The 16,401-nt window shown below is 46.2% G+C and overlaps 1 protein-coding gene across 5 annotated transcripts in view; it reads left to right on the top strand.

Moving 5' to 3' along the window:
- The window catches only part of LOC146178194 (uncharacterized), a 61,470-nt gene that overhangs the window by 16,839 nt on the left and 28,230 nt on the right, over positions 1–16,401 (top strand). For all 5 annotated transcript variants that reach the window (XM_084578013.1, XM_084578012.1, XM_084578010.1 and 2 more), the window contains exons 8-13: positions 2,791–3,044; positions 8,168–8,513; positions 9,520–9,734; positions 12,028–12,222; positions 14,090–14,152; positions 15,570–15,669. In XM_084578013.1, coding sequence (XP_084434139.1) covers positions 2,791–3,044; positions 8,168–8,513; positions 9,520–9,734; positions 12,028–12,222; positions 14,090–14,152; positions 15,570–15,669 — 1,173 coding nt within the window. The remainder of the gene's footprint in view (positions 1–2,790; positions 3,045–8,167; positions 8,514–9,519; positions 9,735–12,027; positions 12,223–14,089; positions 14,153–15,569; positions 15,670–16,401) is intronic.

Raw genomic sequence — 16,401 nt, 5'->3', positions numbered from 1 at the left:
ATGCCTTGTCGCAGTCGGGTTGCTGTTGTGCAATTTGACTCTCTGTAGATGTGCCAGCTTACCTGTTGTGGGAGTTCATGTGCCTTTTTGAGTTGTTTTCTTTACCCAATTGGAAATGAAGGTGAGCACATTGCTTGACATTTTGAAAATAAAGCTTGGAACTAAATTTGGTAAAGCACAAAGGGTTATGAAGAGGAAAATGACAGAGGCAGACTAGACCAACAGTCCTCATCCTTTTAATTTTGAGGTACCTCGAGGGATGTATATTGCTACGAAGATGACGAAGCGGGCAGTGGTGCGGGGCGGAGCGCTCGCGCCAGGCTCGCTGGCCATTAAAGCATATTTCATCGTCATGTCATCATGTCGTTCTATTTCTGTTGTGTCGCCGTGTTCCATCGCTTGTCATGCCACCACGTAACATTTGGTGGAGGTGCGGTTCATCCCCATCCTCGCCTTGCACCGTCGAAGCCAACCGTACGCCGGGTTCATCTGCCGAAAGCCCATGGAGATCGCTGCCCAGCTCTGCCCCAGCCCTTTTTGCTCAGACCTGACCAGCCGCTGTCCCCAGTCTCGTCCCTAGCCCTGACCACAACATACGACGACCAGGAAGAGCCCAAAGCCGACCCTACCGACCCCACGACGAAGCGACCTCATGACCACTCGAGCGAAGGCAGCACCCCCGCCCAAGCCGTTCGGCGTGTCTATGAGCCTTGGCCTTCGGCAAACGGTGAAGATTGGACTTGATGCTCCGGTGCAAGCATTCTTCCCATCTTCGCATTCATTGTGGTGTCCAGCGTTTCATGTCCCAATCCTGTGTCTATGTTCATCGTCACGTCATGCATTGGATTTCTAGCAATTGATGGGGACGATCACTCGGTGGCCCCGGGTAATGCTACGAAGATGACCAAGCGGGCAGTGGCGCGGGGCGGAGCGCTCGCGTCAGACCCGCTGGCCATTAAAGCATATTTCATCGTCATGTCATCACGTCATTCTGTTTCTGTTGTGTCGCCGTGTTCCATCGCTTGTCATGCCACCACATAACAATATAATGACATTGTTAGATATGAGCAGTCATAGTATGCCAAATTGAGTGGACGAGGTGGAATGGATAGGAATGGGGGATTAGTGGGGAGGGGGTGTTGTTTGGTGCGCCATTATTTGCTGCCTTTAACCTTCATTGGCTTCAGGCTGCTGTCTGTGATCATACCATTCCATGTTTATTGGTGTGAACATGCTCACCACAATGCCATTCCTTGGGAAGCTATGAAGCCAAGCGCAGCAGCGAGACAAAAGCATAGAGGTGCGATATGTGCTGACTTATATTTGGTAACAACCTTTTATGGCCAGTAAGGGGCTCAACTTGAAGGCGGTGGAGTTTTACCTACAGGATAGCTGGGGATTCAGGAAAAGCAGAGTTCACTCAATACTAGAAGGAGCCCAAAACAAAACGTTTTGCCGTAGTCGTGTTTTCTTGCTGTGTTCAGTTCATTTGAAAACCCGTCTGTACTGTTGCTGCCTTCATGACTTCAAATCAAAGATTTTATTATGGTTGCATTATTTGTGAAAGTGATGTATACCACTGCTGAGCAGTGCATGGGTGTAACGTCTTCGTTAAACAGCCCCATTACTGAAAGCCACTTTTGTGGCCAAATAATTAAGATTCAAGATAATTGTAAGAGCATTCAGTGTGCCAAGCACGTAACTGGTGGCCCTTGGGGTAATAAACTGAATCCCAAGAAAAGGAAACTGAATCCCGATTGAGAGATAAGATGAGGGATTTTGCTGGCATGTGATTGCGATAGTTGCGATGTAAGAGGTATCATTAGAAAGCATTAGGGGCTGCTTTCGTTGTTGTGCAATAGATGTAATCTCGCTGATGATCATGGTCCCGACGCTGCCGATGAAACAGTGTTCTTTGGAGAATTCCTTGCTTAAGCAAAAGAGTGAACAGCTGACAAGCACTGCCATAAGGCGGTTGTTACAACTAATTTTTTTTTTTTGTCGCAGGCTCATTTAAGGCCTGTGTTTTCCTACATTGTCGCCCTGCAATAATGCCTTTGAGGTGCTGCAGGTACATGTGTAAATAAAGCAAACAAATTTCTGCAGAACACGGTTTTCATACACATCTCCTGTGGTGTCGGTGGTGTCTCGCTCAAAAATGACATTTGTATAGAACTTTCACAATTTCACTTTTCTTTGTGACGAATGTTCAGTTTTATTCAGAAAGTCTTATGCATCTAGCTTATCCTACACTTTACTTGCATTCTTTTCTTTGTGTTCCCTTTGTTATGCTTGATGAATTCGGCTCAATAAGCTAGTGCAGCAGCTCTCAGACTGTGTTCTTTGATACCCTTGAGCTCCTTGGAATGTTCTGTGGTCTCCCTGAAGGCCTAAATTTATGCACACCTCAGTCTGTGCCATTCCTTTTCACCCACTTTATTTTGAGGCTAATTGAACACTGATTGCTTTTTAGTAGGCTGTTCCACTATGCTGCCTGTTGTAATTAATTTGATTTCGGAATTCTGTGGAGCCTTGTGTCATTGCATGCCAGGTAGGAATTGGCAGAAGTCAACACACGTAGGGTTTCTGAACATTTTCAAAACCACTAGGCTCCCCAAAGATCAAAGCGTTGAGGACCCCTGAGTTGGAAGGGTGTCCGCAGTAGCCAAGGAAACAAACACCTGCCGCAAGTGAATGAATAAAGTGACCAGAACAAAAGAGAGTGATACAAACTGCTTGTTATTGCATTACCTGGATCGTTTGCAATCTTGCCTCTCTTTGCATGTGCAGCGATGCACATAGAAATGATGCAGGTGTCTCCACGTACACCCCGAGTGGGCGAGGAGCTGATGGTGGCCTGCATGGCGGTGGGTTCGAGCGCTCTGACGGTGCACTGGTTCAAGGATGGCTTTCCCGTCGACCCCGATGTACCATTCCGCTCCCTGTGGACATCGCGCGTTGCCAAGAACCAGCGTGACCAGTACACACTCCTCTTGGGCATCGACCGGGCCACCACACTCGATGGCGGTGTCTTCACCTGTCAGGTATTGAAGCTGGTCAGCCAGCAAGCTTCAGTTCTGAAACATGTCGGCACTTGTGCCTTTGCGTGCTTCCCCTTTTGCTTTGGCTCACCATAGCCTTGGTCGCTTTTGCACCATAAAACCCAATATAACTAACTAACTAACCTTTTCCCTTTCATCCACTGCCCTTTTGGCTTTTAGAAACGAGTTCAGAGTGCCATCAGCAGGGTGGGCCATAGCTTACCTTCAGAAAGGGGGGTCAGTTCAGTTGTGTCCGACTCTTCGTGACCCTATGGACCATATCACGCCACGCTTTCCGGTCTCTCACTATCTTCCTAACATCACATAACCCTCGAGGATGCCATCTAACCACCACATTCGCTGCCTACCCCTTCTCCGGTGACCCTCAACCTTTCCCAACATCAAATCTTTCTCCAGCGACTCCTCTCTTCTCATCAGATGACTAAAGTAGCTGAGCTTTAACTTTAGAATTTGACCTCCAATGAGCAGTCAGGGTTTATGGTCGACTATATCGACTGATTTGACCTTTTGGCAGTCCAAGAAACTCTCAGGAGTCTCCGCCAGCACCAAATTTCAAACGCATCAATTTTTCGGCGGTCAGCCTTCACAGTCCAACTCCTGCATCCATACATCACAACTGGAAAGACCATAGCATGAGTTATACAGATCTTGGTTGGCAGTCTAATGTCTCTGCTCTTTACTAGGCGGTCAATGCTAGCCATGGCTCTCTTTCCCAGAAGCAGGCGTCTCCTAATTTCATGGCTGCAGTCTCCTTCCGGGGTAATCGGAGCCCAAGAAGAGAAAATCTGTCACAGCTTCCACTTCTTGTCCCTTGATGCTCCAGGACTTGATAGGGCAAGACACCATGATCTTTGTCTTTTTAATGTTCAGTTTAAGCCCAAACTTCTCACGCTCTTCTTGTACGCGCATCAGAAGTCTCTTGAGTTCCACTTCACTTTCTGCCATTGAAGTGGTATTATCTGCACACCTAAGGCTGTTGATATGTTTTCCAGCAATCTTCACTCCAGCTGAAGACTCTTCCAGACTGGCCATCCTCATGATGCACTCAGCATATAGGTTAAATAGGCAGGGTGACAGTATGCAGCCTTGTCTCACTCCTTTCTCAATTGGAAACCAATCAGTAAGACCATGCCCAGTTCTGACTGTGGCCTCTTGCCCTTCATACAGGTTCCTAAGGAGACAGACGAGGTGAATTGGAACTCCCATCTCTTGGAGAGCTTGCCACAATCTGCTGTGATCTACGCAGTCTAACACTTTCGCATAATCGATAAAGCAGAAGTAGATGGGTTTCTGGAACTCTCTTGCTTTTTCCATGATCCAGCGAAGGTTGGTAATCTGGTCTCTAGTTCCTCTGCCCTTGCGAAACCCAGCTTGCACATCCGGAAGCTCCTAATCCACATACTGCTGCAGCCTACCTTGGAGGATTTTCAACATCACCTTGCTAGCATGCAAAATAAGCGCGATCGTGCAGTAGTTGGAACAATCTTTGGCACTGCCTTTCTTTGGAATGGGGATGTAAACTGACCTCCTCCAATCCTGTGGCCACTGCAGGGTTGTCCAAATTTGCTGACATAATGTATACAGAACGTTAACAGCGTCATGGTTGAAGTTGTGGAGCAACTCAGCTGTAATGCCATCATTTTCACTAGCTTTGTTCTTAGCAAGGCTGTCTAAGGCCCATTCAACTTCACTCTTCAGGATGCCCGGCTCGAGATTAGTAATCACAAGTGTCTTATGTTGGGTTTGCACATCCGGGTCCTTCGTGTACAGTTCGTCTGTGTTCCTGCCACCTCTGAGGCTTCAGTGAGGTCCCTGCCTCGTTTGTCCTTTATCACGCCCAGCTTAACACAGAAGCTTCCTTTGATATCTTTGATTGTCTTATACAGAGCTCTTGTGTTCCTGAATTGGCTGTTGTCCTCAACTGCTTGGCACTGTATGTTCAGGAAGGCATTCTTATCTCTCCTTGCTATTTTCTGAAAATCCGCATTGAGAACCTTGTATCTTTCTCTTTCCCCCATAACTTTTGCCATCCTCCTTTCCTCAGCTATTTGCAAAGCCTCTTCAGATAACCAGTTTGCTTTCTTGCATTTCTTTTGCTTTGGAACTACCTTAGTAGCAACTTCTTGTATTATATCACAAACATCAGTCCACATCTCTTCAGGCTCTCTGTCTTCTAGATCTAATTCTTGAAATTGATTCTTCACTTCCACAGCATATTCTGATGGAATTTGATCCAGATCATACCTGACAGGCCTTCTAGTTTTCTGCGTTTTCCTCAATTGAAGCTTAAATTTGGCAACAAGAAGCTGATGATCGGTGCCACAATTGGCTCCAGGCCTTGTTTTTACTGCTTGTATAGCACTTCTCCATCTCTGCCGGCAAAGAATATAATCAATCTGATTCCTGTACAGACCGTCCGGTGAAGTCCATGTGTACAGGCGCCTCTTGTGCTGTTGAAAATGAGTATTCGCTATAGTCAGGTTGTTTTCTTGACAAAACTCTATTAGCCTCTGCCCAGCTTCATTTGGCTCACCAAGACCGAACTTGCCTGTAATTCCGGATATTTCTTTTACTTCCCACCTTGCATTCCAGTCTCCTATGAGGAAAAGGACGTCTGATGATGGAGTGCAGTCTAAAAAGCATTGCAGGTCAGCATAAAATCTCTCAACGTGAGCTTCTTCAGCAGTAGTGGTTGGTGCATAGACTTGGATAACTGTTATGTTGAAAGGGTGACCTTGGATCCGAAGTGAAATCATTCGGTCGTTTTTGGGGTTGTACCCTAGCACTGCTTTACCCATTCTTCTGTTTACTATAAGAGCGACCTCATTCCTTCTCCTGGATTCGTGCCCACAATAAAATACTGCTACAAAGATGACGAAGCGGGCAGTGGCGCGGGGCGGAGCGCTCGCGCCAGGCCCGCTAGCCATAAAAGCATTTTTCATCTACATGTCATCACGTCATTCTGTTTCTGTTGTGTCGCCGTGTTCCATTGCTTGTCATGTCACCATGTAACATTTGGTTGGAGGTGCGGTTCATCCCCATCCTCGCCTTGCACCGTCGAAGCCAACCGTACGCCGGGTTCATCTGCCGAAAGCTCGTGGAGATCACCGCCCAGCTCTGCCCCAGCCCTTTTTGCTCAGACCCGACCAGCCGCTGTCCCCAGCCTCGTCCCCAGCCCTGACCACAACACACGACGACCAGGAACAGCCCAAAGCCGACCCTACCGACCCCACGACGAAACGACCTCAAGACCACTCGAGCGAAGACAGCAACCCCGCCCAAGCCGTTCTGCGTGTCCATGAGCCTTGGCCTTCGGCAAACGGTGAAGATTGGACTTGATGCTCCGGTGCAAGCATTCTTCCCATCTTCGCATTCATTGTGGTGTCCAGCGTTTCATGTCCCGATCCTGTGTCTGTGTTCATCGTCACGTCATGCATCGGATTTCTAGCTATCGATCGGGACGATCGCTCGGTGGCCCCGGGTAATTCTACGAACATGACGAAGCGGGCAGTGGCGCGGGGCGGAGCGCTCGCGCCAGGCCCGCTGGCCATAAAAGCATTTTTCATCGTCATGTCATCACATCGTTCTGTTTCTGTTGTGTCGCGTGTTCCATCGCTTGTCATGACGCCACGTAACAATACATAATGGTCGCCGGAATTAAATTCTCCCATTCCGGTCCACTTGAGCTCGCTGATACCCAAGATATCAATGTTCAATCTGTCCATTTCTCGCTTGACGACATCCAGTTGACTTTGCATCATAGATCTTACATTCCATGTTGCTATGTGATATATCTCCTTGCAACATCTGACTTTCCGGTCACTCCCCGACACATCCACAACTGAACGTCCTTTTGGCTTTAGCCCAGCTGCTTCATTCGTCCTGGAGCTACCAGTAATCGCCCTTTGTTCATCCCTATTAACATGTGGGACGCCTTCCAACCTGGGGAGCTCATCTTTGGCGCCCTATCAATAATGCTATTGTGACTGGCCATAGGCCATAGAAAGGGGGATAGGTTGACTCAATGAGCCCGTTGCACTAGTATATCCTTTTTAGTGCTTGTGAGCTGAGAGCAAGCACAGAAGCCATTCGGCCACATATGCTTTTGTGCCTTTAAAGGTGCACAATAGCTGGTTTGGCCACTCTAGGGCAGAGTTTATGTTAATGTTTAGGTCAGGATGGCCTCAAATGGGCACTCTCATATAATGTGGTCTCTTTTAAGTTGCACGAACCATCAGAGAATCAGTGCTCAGCCATGTTAGTGGCCAGCTATCACCTGCCAGGGTCATGCCTGGAATTTTTCGCTCACAATTCCGAGTCCGGATTTTCCGAGTAATAAGACCCTTTATCGCATTAAAAGAACAAAAAAAAGAAAAAGCACTTTTTCATCTCTTTTTTCTTGCACCTTGCATTTTGTGCTTGCATACTTTGGCACCTTGGTTTGCAATAACGCCTGTAAATGTTTGCCCTGTCATAGAGCGAACGTTCCATGGCCACCTGAATCAGCAAGCATCTTGTTAGTGGCATGGCTTACTCTCTTTGCTTATCACTTTCAAGTGCTAAGTTCTCATGGTTAGAATTGCTCTTTAGCCAAGGTCTTGGAACACCACAGTTGTTTTAAGACACTAAAAAATCGACAAAGTATTGTCGATTGTTTAGTGTTTCAGAAAGTCTGTCCTGAGTAAGTCTCATTGCTGATCGTGGAGCAAAATTCAGAAAAAGAAATTAGCGCTTGATATCAAGGCAGGAATCAGTCGACATATCTCTGTCCTAATCTGGCGTGCTAGCCTGGAATGTGTCATCAGTGCCAGCATGGCATCAGACGTTTGGAACAACCCAGTACTATTCAACATAGTTATACAATGCGCATTGAAAAACAATAAATTGTCGCATATTGTGTTGAAAATACGGCCTTAGTGGTGGTGATGAAAACGGAGAATAAGGTCATACCAGTGGGCCTTAGTGGATCTCTTCCACTAATTGTTTTCGGGACTGCATATTTTGAAAGAGGGCTGCTTTTCTCCTGAGTGGCTACAGCCCATGCATCTGACTGCTCATGGCATTGGGAGATGTTGTACGTTGTATGGACCCCTGGTGGCTTGCAGGTCAGTGACTGGGGGGCAGTGCAGAACAAGAGCATGCGGGTACGCCTGGATGTTGCGCCACGACCCCTGGTGTCGCCGCTGGCGGTGACGCTACTCGAAGGTCAGCCCCTAGAGTTGAGCTGCCTATCTCCCCACGCTGGGGGCTTGGGACCCGTGGGTTTCCGGTGGCTGCGCAACGACCGGCTCTTGCCACACCGAAGCCCGGAGCTCACCGAGGACCTTTACCCGGCCGGATCGCGCCTAGTGTTGGCCGAGGCTCGCTCATCAGCCACGTACACTTGCGTGGCAACGGGACCACTGGGCTCAGGCCGCGCCGACGCGTTTGTCACAGTGCTCGCGCCCCACGGTGAGCGGGCCGTCGTGGTACACGCACTGTACTTGTTTTGTGCTTGTCCCAGCTGTACGCTTCAATTGGTGCATCGGTTGTCGCCTTTGTCAGACTCACACTACAGATTGGTTTTAAGTATTAGCTTGAACTTTTCAGTGTTGTCAATGCGCTCGTTCTCTTTTTCTATTTCTTTGTCGCCGTCCTATGCGCTAGTCTTTTCAATTAATCTTGACCTCTCAGTTGGTCAAATAGCCTTCAGTAATAATCATGAGCTGTCCGAAATGTTTATGCTTTTGAATGTTTATTATGATGTGGTCATAGTTTCTCCTGAAAACGTGTCTTGAAAAGCATGTTGCTTATGATAGCGTGCACTCATGACTTAGTGTGTGAAATATTCTTGGACTTTGAGGGTAGCACTTTTTCTTTGTCCGTCATGAAGATACGGCTCACTTTCCTTGGAGGCGCAGCACTGACCAATGTTTTGTGAACAACTTTGAGCCCGTGTCATCTTTCACCCTCCCTTTCTGTGATTTGGATTGGTGTTGTGAGATAGTGAGCTAACATCTCCACCAAAATGAATTGTGCCTATCACTCCCTCAAAGTGTAGCCTTGGTGGTGATGGGGGTGAAAACTTTATTTACTTGGTATCTTTTGTTATGTCTGCTAGCATTTTCTTAATGAGATGATGAAGATGTGTATGCTTTAAATCTTCCTCTGAGAACAGGAAATTTGTTTCTGGACGTGAAATTTATTATTTTTTAAAACAGCCTGTAACTGTTCCATAAATCTTAAAACATTTTTGTGATAGTTTAGGTTATACTCATTTTCGGTTTTCTGGACCCCTGAAAGAGAGGTGTTTACAAGTTTACAGCCTTCAGCATCATGCAGTGCAGCTCTTTAGTGCATGTAAGATGAAGTGGTCCTGGGAGCACAGCCACAGCATATTCGTGTGAATTACAACAGGTGGCCTCTGAGTATGGAGCTGTTCTATATCAGCTGTGTCATGGCCCAACAATATCCGCAGTATCCACGGAGGTGTGCCCAGCTGAGGAGTCGCACAGTGTCCAGTGGCAGCGCACAGCTGCCCACTCGCGAGATGTCCAGGCCTGCCCGCAGCCACTGTATGTGGAGGGTCGCCTGGAGCGCCCCTGCCGCCTCTCCCTTGACCGCCAGGCCATGTGGGGAAGCCCAGATTTCTCGGGGTGCACCGATGCTAGGCTGGCCCAGCTCCAGTGGAAGGCAAGCCCCACTGAGCCCTTGTATCTGCTTTGATGCCACGTGTGTGTTGGGAAATGGGCATGCCCTAGATACGTTCACTATACTACTCCTAAGGCACATTAATGGACTCATTGAATGGTCATGGAGAATGTCAGCAAGACACAAGGGAACTGCTGCTAGCTGCTGTGTAGACATGTTCATATACTAGGTGTCATATCGTAAAAAGCATGAGAAAAGAAAGCACGCAAATACAAGATGGGAGCCACAACAGCAGAAAGCTCAGTACCACGCCGTCCCTTTTCTCCCTCTCTTTCTTTCCCTTTACAGGGACTGAACACTGACCAAGATATGTGATGAGATTATGGTGGAAGTGAAAGGATCTTGCCTCGTATAGTAGTATTTACTCGCATAATGCTCGTACTCGCGTAATGCTCGCACCCCCAACATTGGGCGTCAAAAAATAGAATCTTTTTTTGCTCACATAGTCATCGCACCACCAATATTACCACTGCGAGAGTTGTCTGCTAGTAATAACAAGCGCCATCTTTGGAGCGCTACTGAGCCTAGCTGGCCTCGTTGTGTGCATGCGCTACCATGCGATGATAGCGTGCTCATGTAGATCATCATTATAGGTTATGCTAGATTTTTTTTTTTTGCCTCCATGATGCTCGTAGTCATCGCTATTTTGCGAGGTGTCTCCACGTCTCGTCGTTGTTCCTTCTTTCTGTCCGTGTTCCTCACTTTGTTCCACCGTCTACTGTGTTCTTGGTGCCGCATCGCGATGGGGCAGTACACAAGTTATACAGCTGCTTTTAAGCTGAAAGCTTTTGAGTACGCGCTACGGCATAGTAACCGCGCTGCCAGCAGGCACTTCGGCATCAACGAGTTCTGCGTAGTACGCTCTGGAGACGGTGATTGCAGTGCCGCCACGGATTCGGATAAAGTCTCTGATCAAAAGTAGAACTGTATGGACTCTGCTGCGACCACTATACCACGAAACGCGGGGAGGGATGAGGCTGCGTGCAGCAAATAAAGTGCTTTAGCAATTAGTGCTTTTGGCGACCCTGTACTTTTATAACAAGGGTAAGTTCTGCTTGAAAGTAATGTTTTGGTTATATTTACAATAGCTGGCTTAAGAATCCAGATTCACACCTCTTTAAATTTGCTTTTAACGCTTCAGAACATTTGCTCAAAAATTTTCCCCACATAATTATTGCACTCCTCAACTTAGCATCAATTTTCTGTGAAAAAAAGTGCAAGCATTATGCGAGTAAATATGGTATAGATCCATCATAACAAAGAACGAGGATCTGTAATCGTAAATTTTGCACTTAAGATCGCATAAAAGCAGCTGAAGTGTGACCCCTTGTTGTAAGCGCTCTATCATTGTAGCATCCCACATGACCTCTTTTCGGGAAAATTTCACTAGTTTTCCTAACTGCTCAGCTTTCTTTATTCTTTCAGGAGTGCTTGCCTTGTTTTATTATATTTTGCGTTCTCTTCAGGACGCCCATAAAGAAAACTACTCCCCATTGATTGATTGATTGATTGATTCATTCATTCATTCATTCATTCATTCATTCATTCATTCATTCATTCATTCATAAATTTTTATTCATAAGGATCACCTGGAGCCTAGAGGGGAAGTGGATGAGTTAGGTGAGGTAAAGGGTGCCAGACTTCAACATAAAGTCTAGCCGGGCACTAAGTTTGCGCTTGGCATCAGTACTGGGGAGCTGGACTCCCCATTGCATATTGCCTATGACGTGCTTCCAGCATGTGTCACTAGATGGCACCTTAGTGATGTGCTTCTAGCATATGTCACTAGATGGCACCAGTGTTTTGAATTCCTTGGGTGAAACAATGAAAAATTTCTTTGACAAAGCATGCATTCCAGTGCCATAATAGCCTTGAGTGTGAAAACTGATGTGGACACTTACTCTACACAAAAAAAATACTAATTAGTCCCTGGTGGGTTGAGGTTTATATTTTAAGGCACATACCATCTTTGTCGACGCCCCACTCATCATCGCGATTTCTGCTTATGGTTTCCATTACATACCTCCATAAAAAACTGGCACGTGCACTGATAAAAAAAATCCTGGGTCAGTTTTTTCTACGGTGTCAACAAAACCGCTGTGGAATCAATCACTTTAGACAGGGAGGTTTCTATTGTGCCAAAAAAAAGGTGCCTAAGGTCCAGTGCTGCTTCCCTTTAATTGCAGCTTGTACTAGTCGCATTACTACCCCACCTTAGACTTGCACCTGTGCTTGGTAGTGCAGAAACCTTGATCTCTTGTTCTTCCGTTGCCAGCTGGAGAGCATGCGCATGGGCTACCTGGTCTCCTCGGGCCAGCAGCTTTCGGTGGAGCTGCGCCAGTACCTGCAGGGGCGCCCACTGCAGCCCGGGGAGGGGAGGCCCCTGGTCAGGTTCCTCGGGGGGCTGGTCGACTACCTGAGCCACCCAGTACTGCGGCACGGGGGACAGCCCGCCCTGGCCGCAACCGATGTATGTGCTGAACCCGCTAACCATGTGCTGCACGGCGCACACACATTTGTTCAATGCTATATTGCCTATTTTGACATCAATGGTCCTGCTTTGAATGCGACGATGTGGGCTGGAGGCTCGATTGGTTCTTGCGCTCTCCACTCGTGGCAGTATTTTCTGAAAATATAGGAGATACCTTACAGCATATCATTTGCATTTGTCATTGAGTGGTCTTCTTTGTGTAACTGGGGCACCCTTGAATGGTGGGACTGCTACACAGTCGTATATATATTCGACACTTTATTTCGTAGTTCGTGCTTTGGCTTGGTCTGTGAAGACAGAAAATGAGGCTGAGCAGGCACTGCTCAGAGCACACAATTACAGTTAAACCTGGTTATAACGAAATATTCAAATGTCCTGCGATTTTTCGTTACATCCAGGTTTTTATTACATGGTGTTTGCGCGTGAAAACCCAAAAGGACAATGTAGAAAGAAAACCAGATTAGGAATTGGTGTAAGGGAAACCACCTTGAAGGTGTTTACAGTAAATCAGAATTATTTGAAGTTATAGAAGCGGATTTTTCGCGATCGCGCTGATAGCGCGGTGCGACTGCGGCGGCGGCCTCCACCTCCTTTGCGGCTCGCGCGACGCGTCTACTGGGAAACGGTTAAATGGGGTGGAGGAGGAATCAGTTTAGGGGAGAGCGTGGGCGTTGGCGCTGCTGCCGCCGGCCCGCTATGTCCCACGCGCCATGCCGCGCGCGCTCTTTCACCGCCGTTGCCCATAGAAACCAATTCTGCCTCGCGTCGCCAGCGCGCTCCGCTGTTCTCGCTGCTACCTGCTACTGATGCGCGAGGACCTGCGAGAAACCGTGTGGAAGCGATGGAAGCGCGTTGCTAGCCCCGTGTCTTTTTTTGTTATATTTTGCAGCTTTTAAGCAAGAACTATTGTAGAGCCATGTTCCGACAGCGAAAGCTGCGGAGACTGCTGCGTCTGCCACGGAGAGATGCGGCGTCGGAGCTAAAACACGGCACATTGTATCAACTGCGGTCACTCATTGCTATAGTAGGCGTTCCTCTCAATTCAGTTTGTGTCTTATCGCCCTGAAACTTGCGGGGTTCTGCCAAATTTTCACTAATTCAGTACTAGTTAAGACAGTCGGCGCCGCGAGTTCGTTATATCAAGGTCAACCGCCGTGACATGTTCGTTACATGGAGTTTTCAAATACATGCACTTCAATGGGGGCGGTGTTGGGGAATTGAAAAACTTCGTAATATCGAGGAATTCGCTACATGGAGGTTCTTTACATAGAGGTTTAACTGTATTGGGACTAGGGTATCTACTATCCAGAAGAACTTTCCATCTTTGCTCACATGCCATAGGCAGCCAGGTAATATAAATGCACCTTGGTGCTTTAGTAAATTTTCGGGAAAAGAGTGAGTGCAAGTGTGTTGGCTGAGCCAACTTCCTACCTTTGTAATATGAAGGAACCGTAGTAATAATGACATACACTACTCGGCACATGCATACAGTCTGTTCTCATTTTTCTTCTTGATTCCATCTGGTGTGTGGATCAAATGTTTCTGAAATGCCGATGTCTTAACTTTGGGAGAGCCATCTGCCTTATTGAAGGATGTGCCTGTCCTGCATCCTTTTCACAGGGCTATAATTTCCACAGGAGATGCTTGAGAGGACACATTGAGATACTGTATATATATCTTTATAGCTTCTACTGCGTGCCATGTATTCAGCAAGGTGCAAGTATAGTCACCCCCTGAAGTTGTTCTTTTTTTTTTATCCTGTTAGTACGAAGCCCAGACCTCGTCAGAAGTGTTACATGACGTTGAGTAATAGAAAACACTGCAAGCTGTTATGTCTTTGTTGCAGGCCATCTGGGACGTTAGTTCACATTTGCTGGCCCACAAGCCATTGCTGCTGCAAGACCATACGGTAAGCATCGGTGTTATAGCTGGCTGACAATTTTTAACTGAATGAACCAAATGCACAAGGGAATAACTGTACATATTGACGCTTTCAGCACCCCTGCAGTGTTGTGCTTAGAAATTTGGTTGCTTTCACGAGAACAGTATGAAAGCCTGCAGAGGAGTAGTTTCTAAAGGGAATTTTCAGTGTATACTGCATGAAATCTCGCTGCTTATGGCAAGGCTATTTTATTGTAGCAGCTGAGTTTTTTCAGTGGTTGTAATTAATTTGACATGTATGTGTGAGTGTACTGCTTTTTGACTGCTCACATGGCATAAAGCAAATATGGTGGTAAGAAAGAAAATGCATTCCTTTTTTGTTTTCATCATATGTTAGTTACAGAGCTGTGCACATTGTTTATCACACTGGTGGTATCATGGTAAGCATGTCATGTAAATACTTGGCTTCTCCCGACACTTGGACTTAATGGTAAAATCAGTTTAGGTCTTAATGCCAGGGTCCTCGACACTTTTCTACGCAATCGTGAGCTTTCATAGGCTTGTTTTAGTTATAGTTATAGCATTTAGTTATAGTTATATCATTTTAGTTATAGATATAGCATAATTATAGCATTAATGCAGCATTTACACGAGCTCAGTAGAATGTGGGCTGAGTCGATTAATTCAAGAACACAGGTCTTGACAAGAAAAGGCGCGACTCAAATTCTATGATCTTCCTAAATGTTCTTACAGTTTTTCTTTCAAACATGTACTCAGCTTGACTTCTGCCGAGTTCATGTAAGTGCCACTTCCGGTTTTCTTTTATTGACAGAAATGTGTTATAAACATTAGTGATGGTTGAATCGGTACAGAAAGTGGTCCCAAAGTGAGGCTGTCAGGGAGGCCTTCTTCTGTATCAATTATGAAAAGTGTCAATGTCGATTGAAGGGCAGCAGACAGCCGTGATCCAAGGTCCTTTACATGGGGATAGTTTGATCAGTGCCACAATACAAACAGAGCAAGAACAGATAAAAAGGTTTTACAGTTAAATTTTTATTGTAAGCTTCAAAGCAAGCCTTTCTGCACTGAGCCATATGCATGAAAGCATTGCTGCATTTGTCTGATGCACATCATTTATTACGGGGATGAGCATGTATGTGCATGTCTGTGTACGTGCATGCACATACACATGCATACACTTTTGCTTTTTGCACTTGGTGTTGTGTGCAAACTTGCAAGGAAGGGAATGAAATTCTCGCAGGATTTTTTGTATTGTTTCTGACTACTCACCCGAAGATCGCTGCTGTCAACGTAATAAAATCAACTGGTATTAAAGAGATATGCTAGAAAACCAGTGAAGCTCCAGCATCTTTTTTATTTGAGCACGTTTTCAGTTAATCTAGGAAAACTTTTCACGGTTATTTTGGGAATGCACTGTGTTGCAGACGATAGACCAGCTTCAGAAGCACATCCTCCGGTTTGGACTTCTGGCGGCCGCTGCGCTCAGCCCCGGTCGCTTCAAGAACTTTGACCGACCAGCTGTAGGTAGGTGGATTGCGGACAGATGTAACGCTGCTTCTCGGATACAACTATTTGTGCTTCCCTAAGTTACATTTATCCAGCAGTTTGTGTCTGAAAGCTTGTGTTCCTGCCGTCTTCCTGTTTGTGTCTTTTGATCTTGGCTTGAGCAGCCACATCTTACTGATGTCTAGATGTAAAAATATTTCTGTGCTGTGTGATGCCAATACACAAGAGCTTGTGTAGTATGCATGAAAAAAATGTAATTCGAAAGCATGTTTATGATTTATTCTGTTATATTATGCACTTGGGGCACGTAGATACAGTTTGTTGTTTTTACATCCATAATAACACATCAACACCAAAGGGCCGGGCCTTTTTTTTTTTTTTATTAAACCACTTGAATATTCCAGAAACTTCCTTCTGCCAGTATGTACAAGCCTACTACACACGATACAAAACAGGGCAAGCGCATTCATACACACAAGATACTCCTGGACAACTTTTTGTGGCTATGCAAATCTACAGAGCCGAAACGCATCAGCTAACTGCACAGCAGAATATGCCTAGTCTCTTCATAAATTTTGTGGATCGTGTACTGAAATATACCACTTTTGAATTATTGACGTTATTAATGTATCACGATTGTACGTACTGTAAGACAAGCGTTTACAACATTAATGTAGTGCATTTAAAATCACTACAGTACGCCGAGCAAACGGGATGGCTGCTCCATCTGTCAAGAATCTTCTGAAGATT

The sequence above is a fragment of the Amblyomma maculatum genome, chromosome 9, assembly GCF_055883805.1.
Source record: "Amblyomma maculatum isolate TAMU_Amacu chromosome 9, ASM5588380v1, whole genome shotgun sequence".
In the NCBI taxonomy this organism is placed as follows: Eukaryota; Metazoa; Arthropoda; class Arachnida; order Ixodida; family Ixodidae; genus Amblyomma; species Amblyomma maculatum.
Note: the sequence above shows the minus strand (reverse complement) of the source record. Positions and strands in the feature narration are given on the sequence as shown.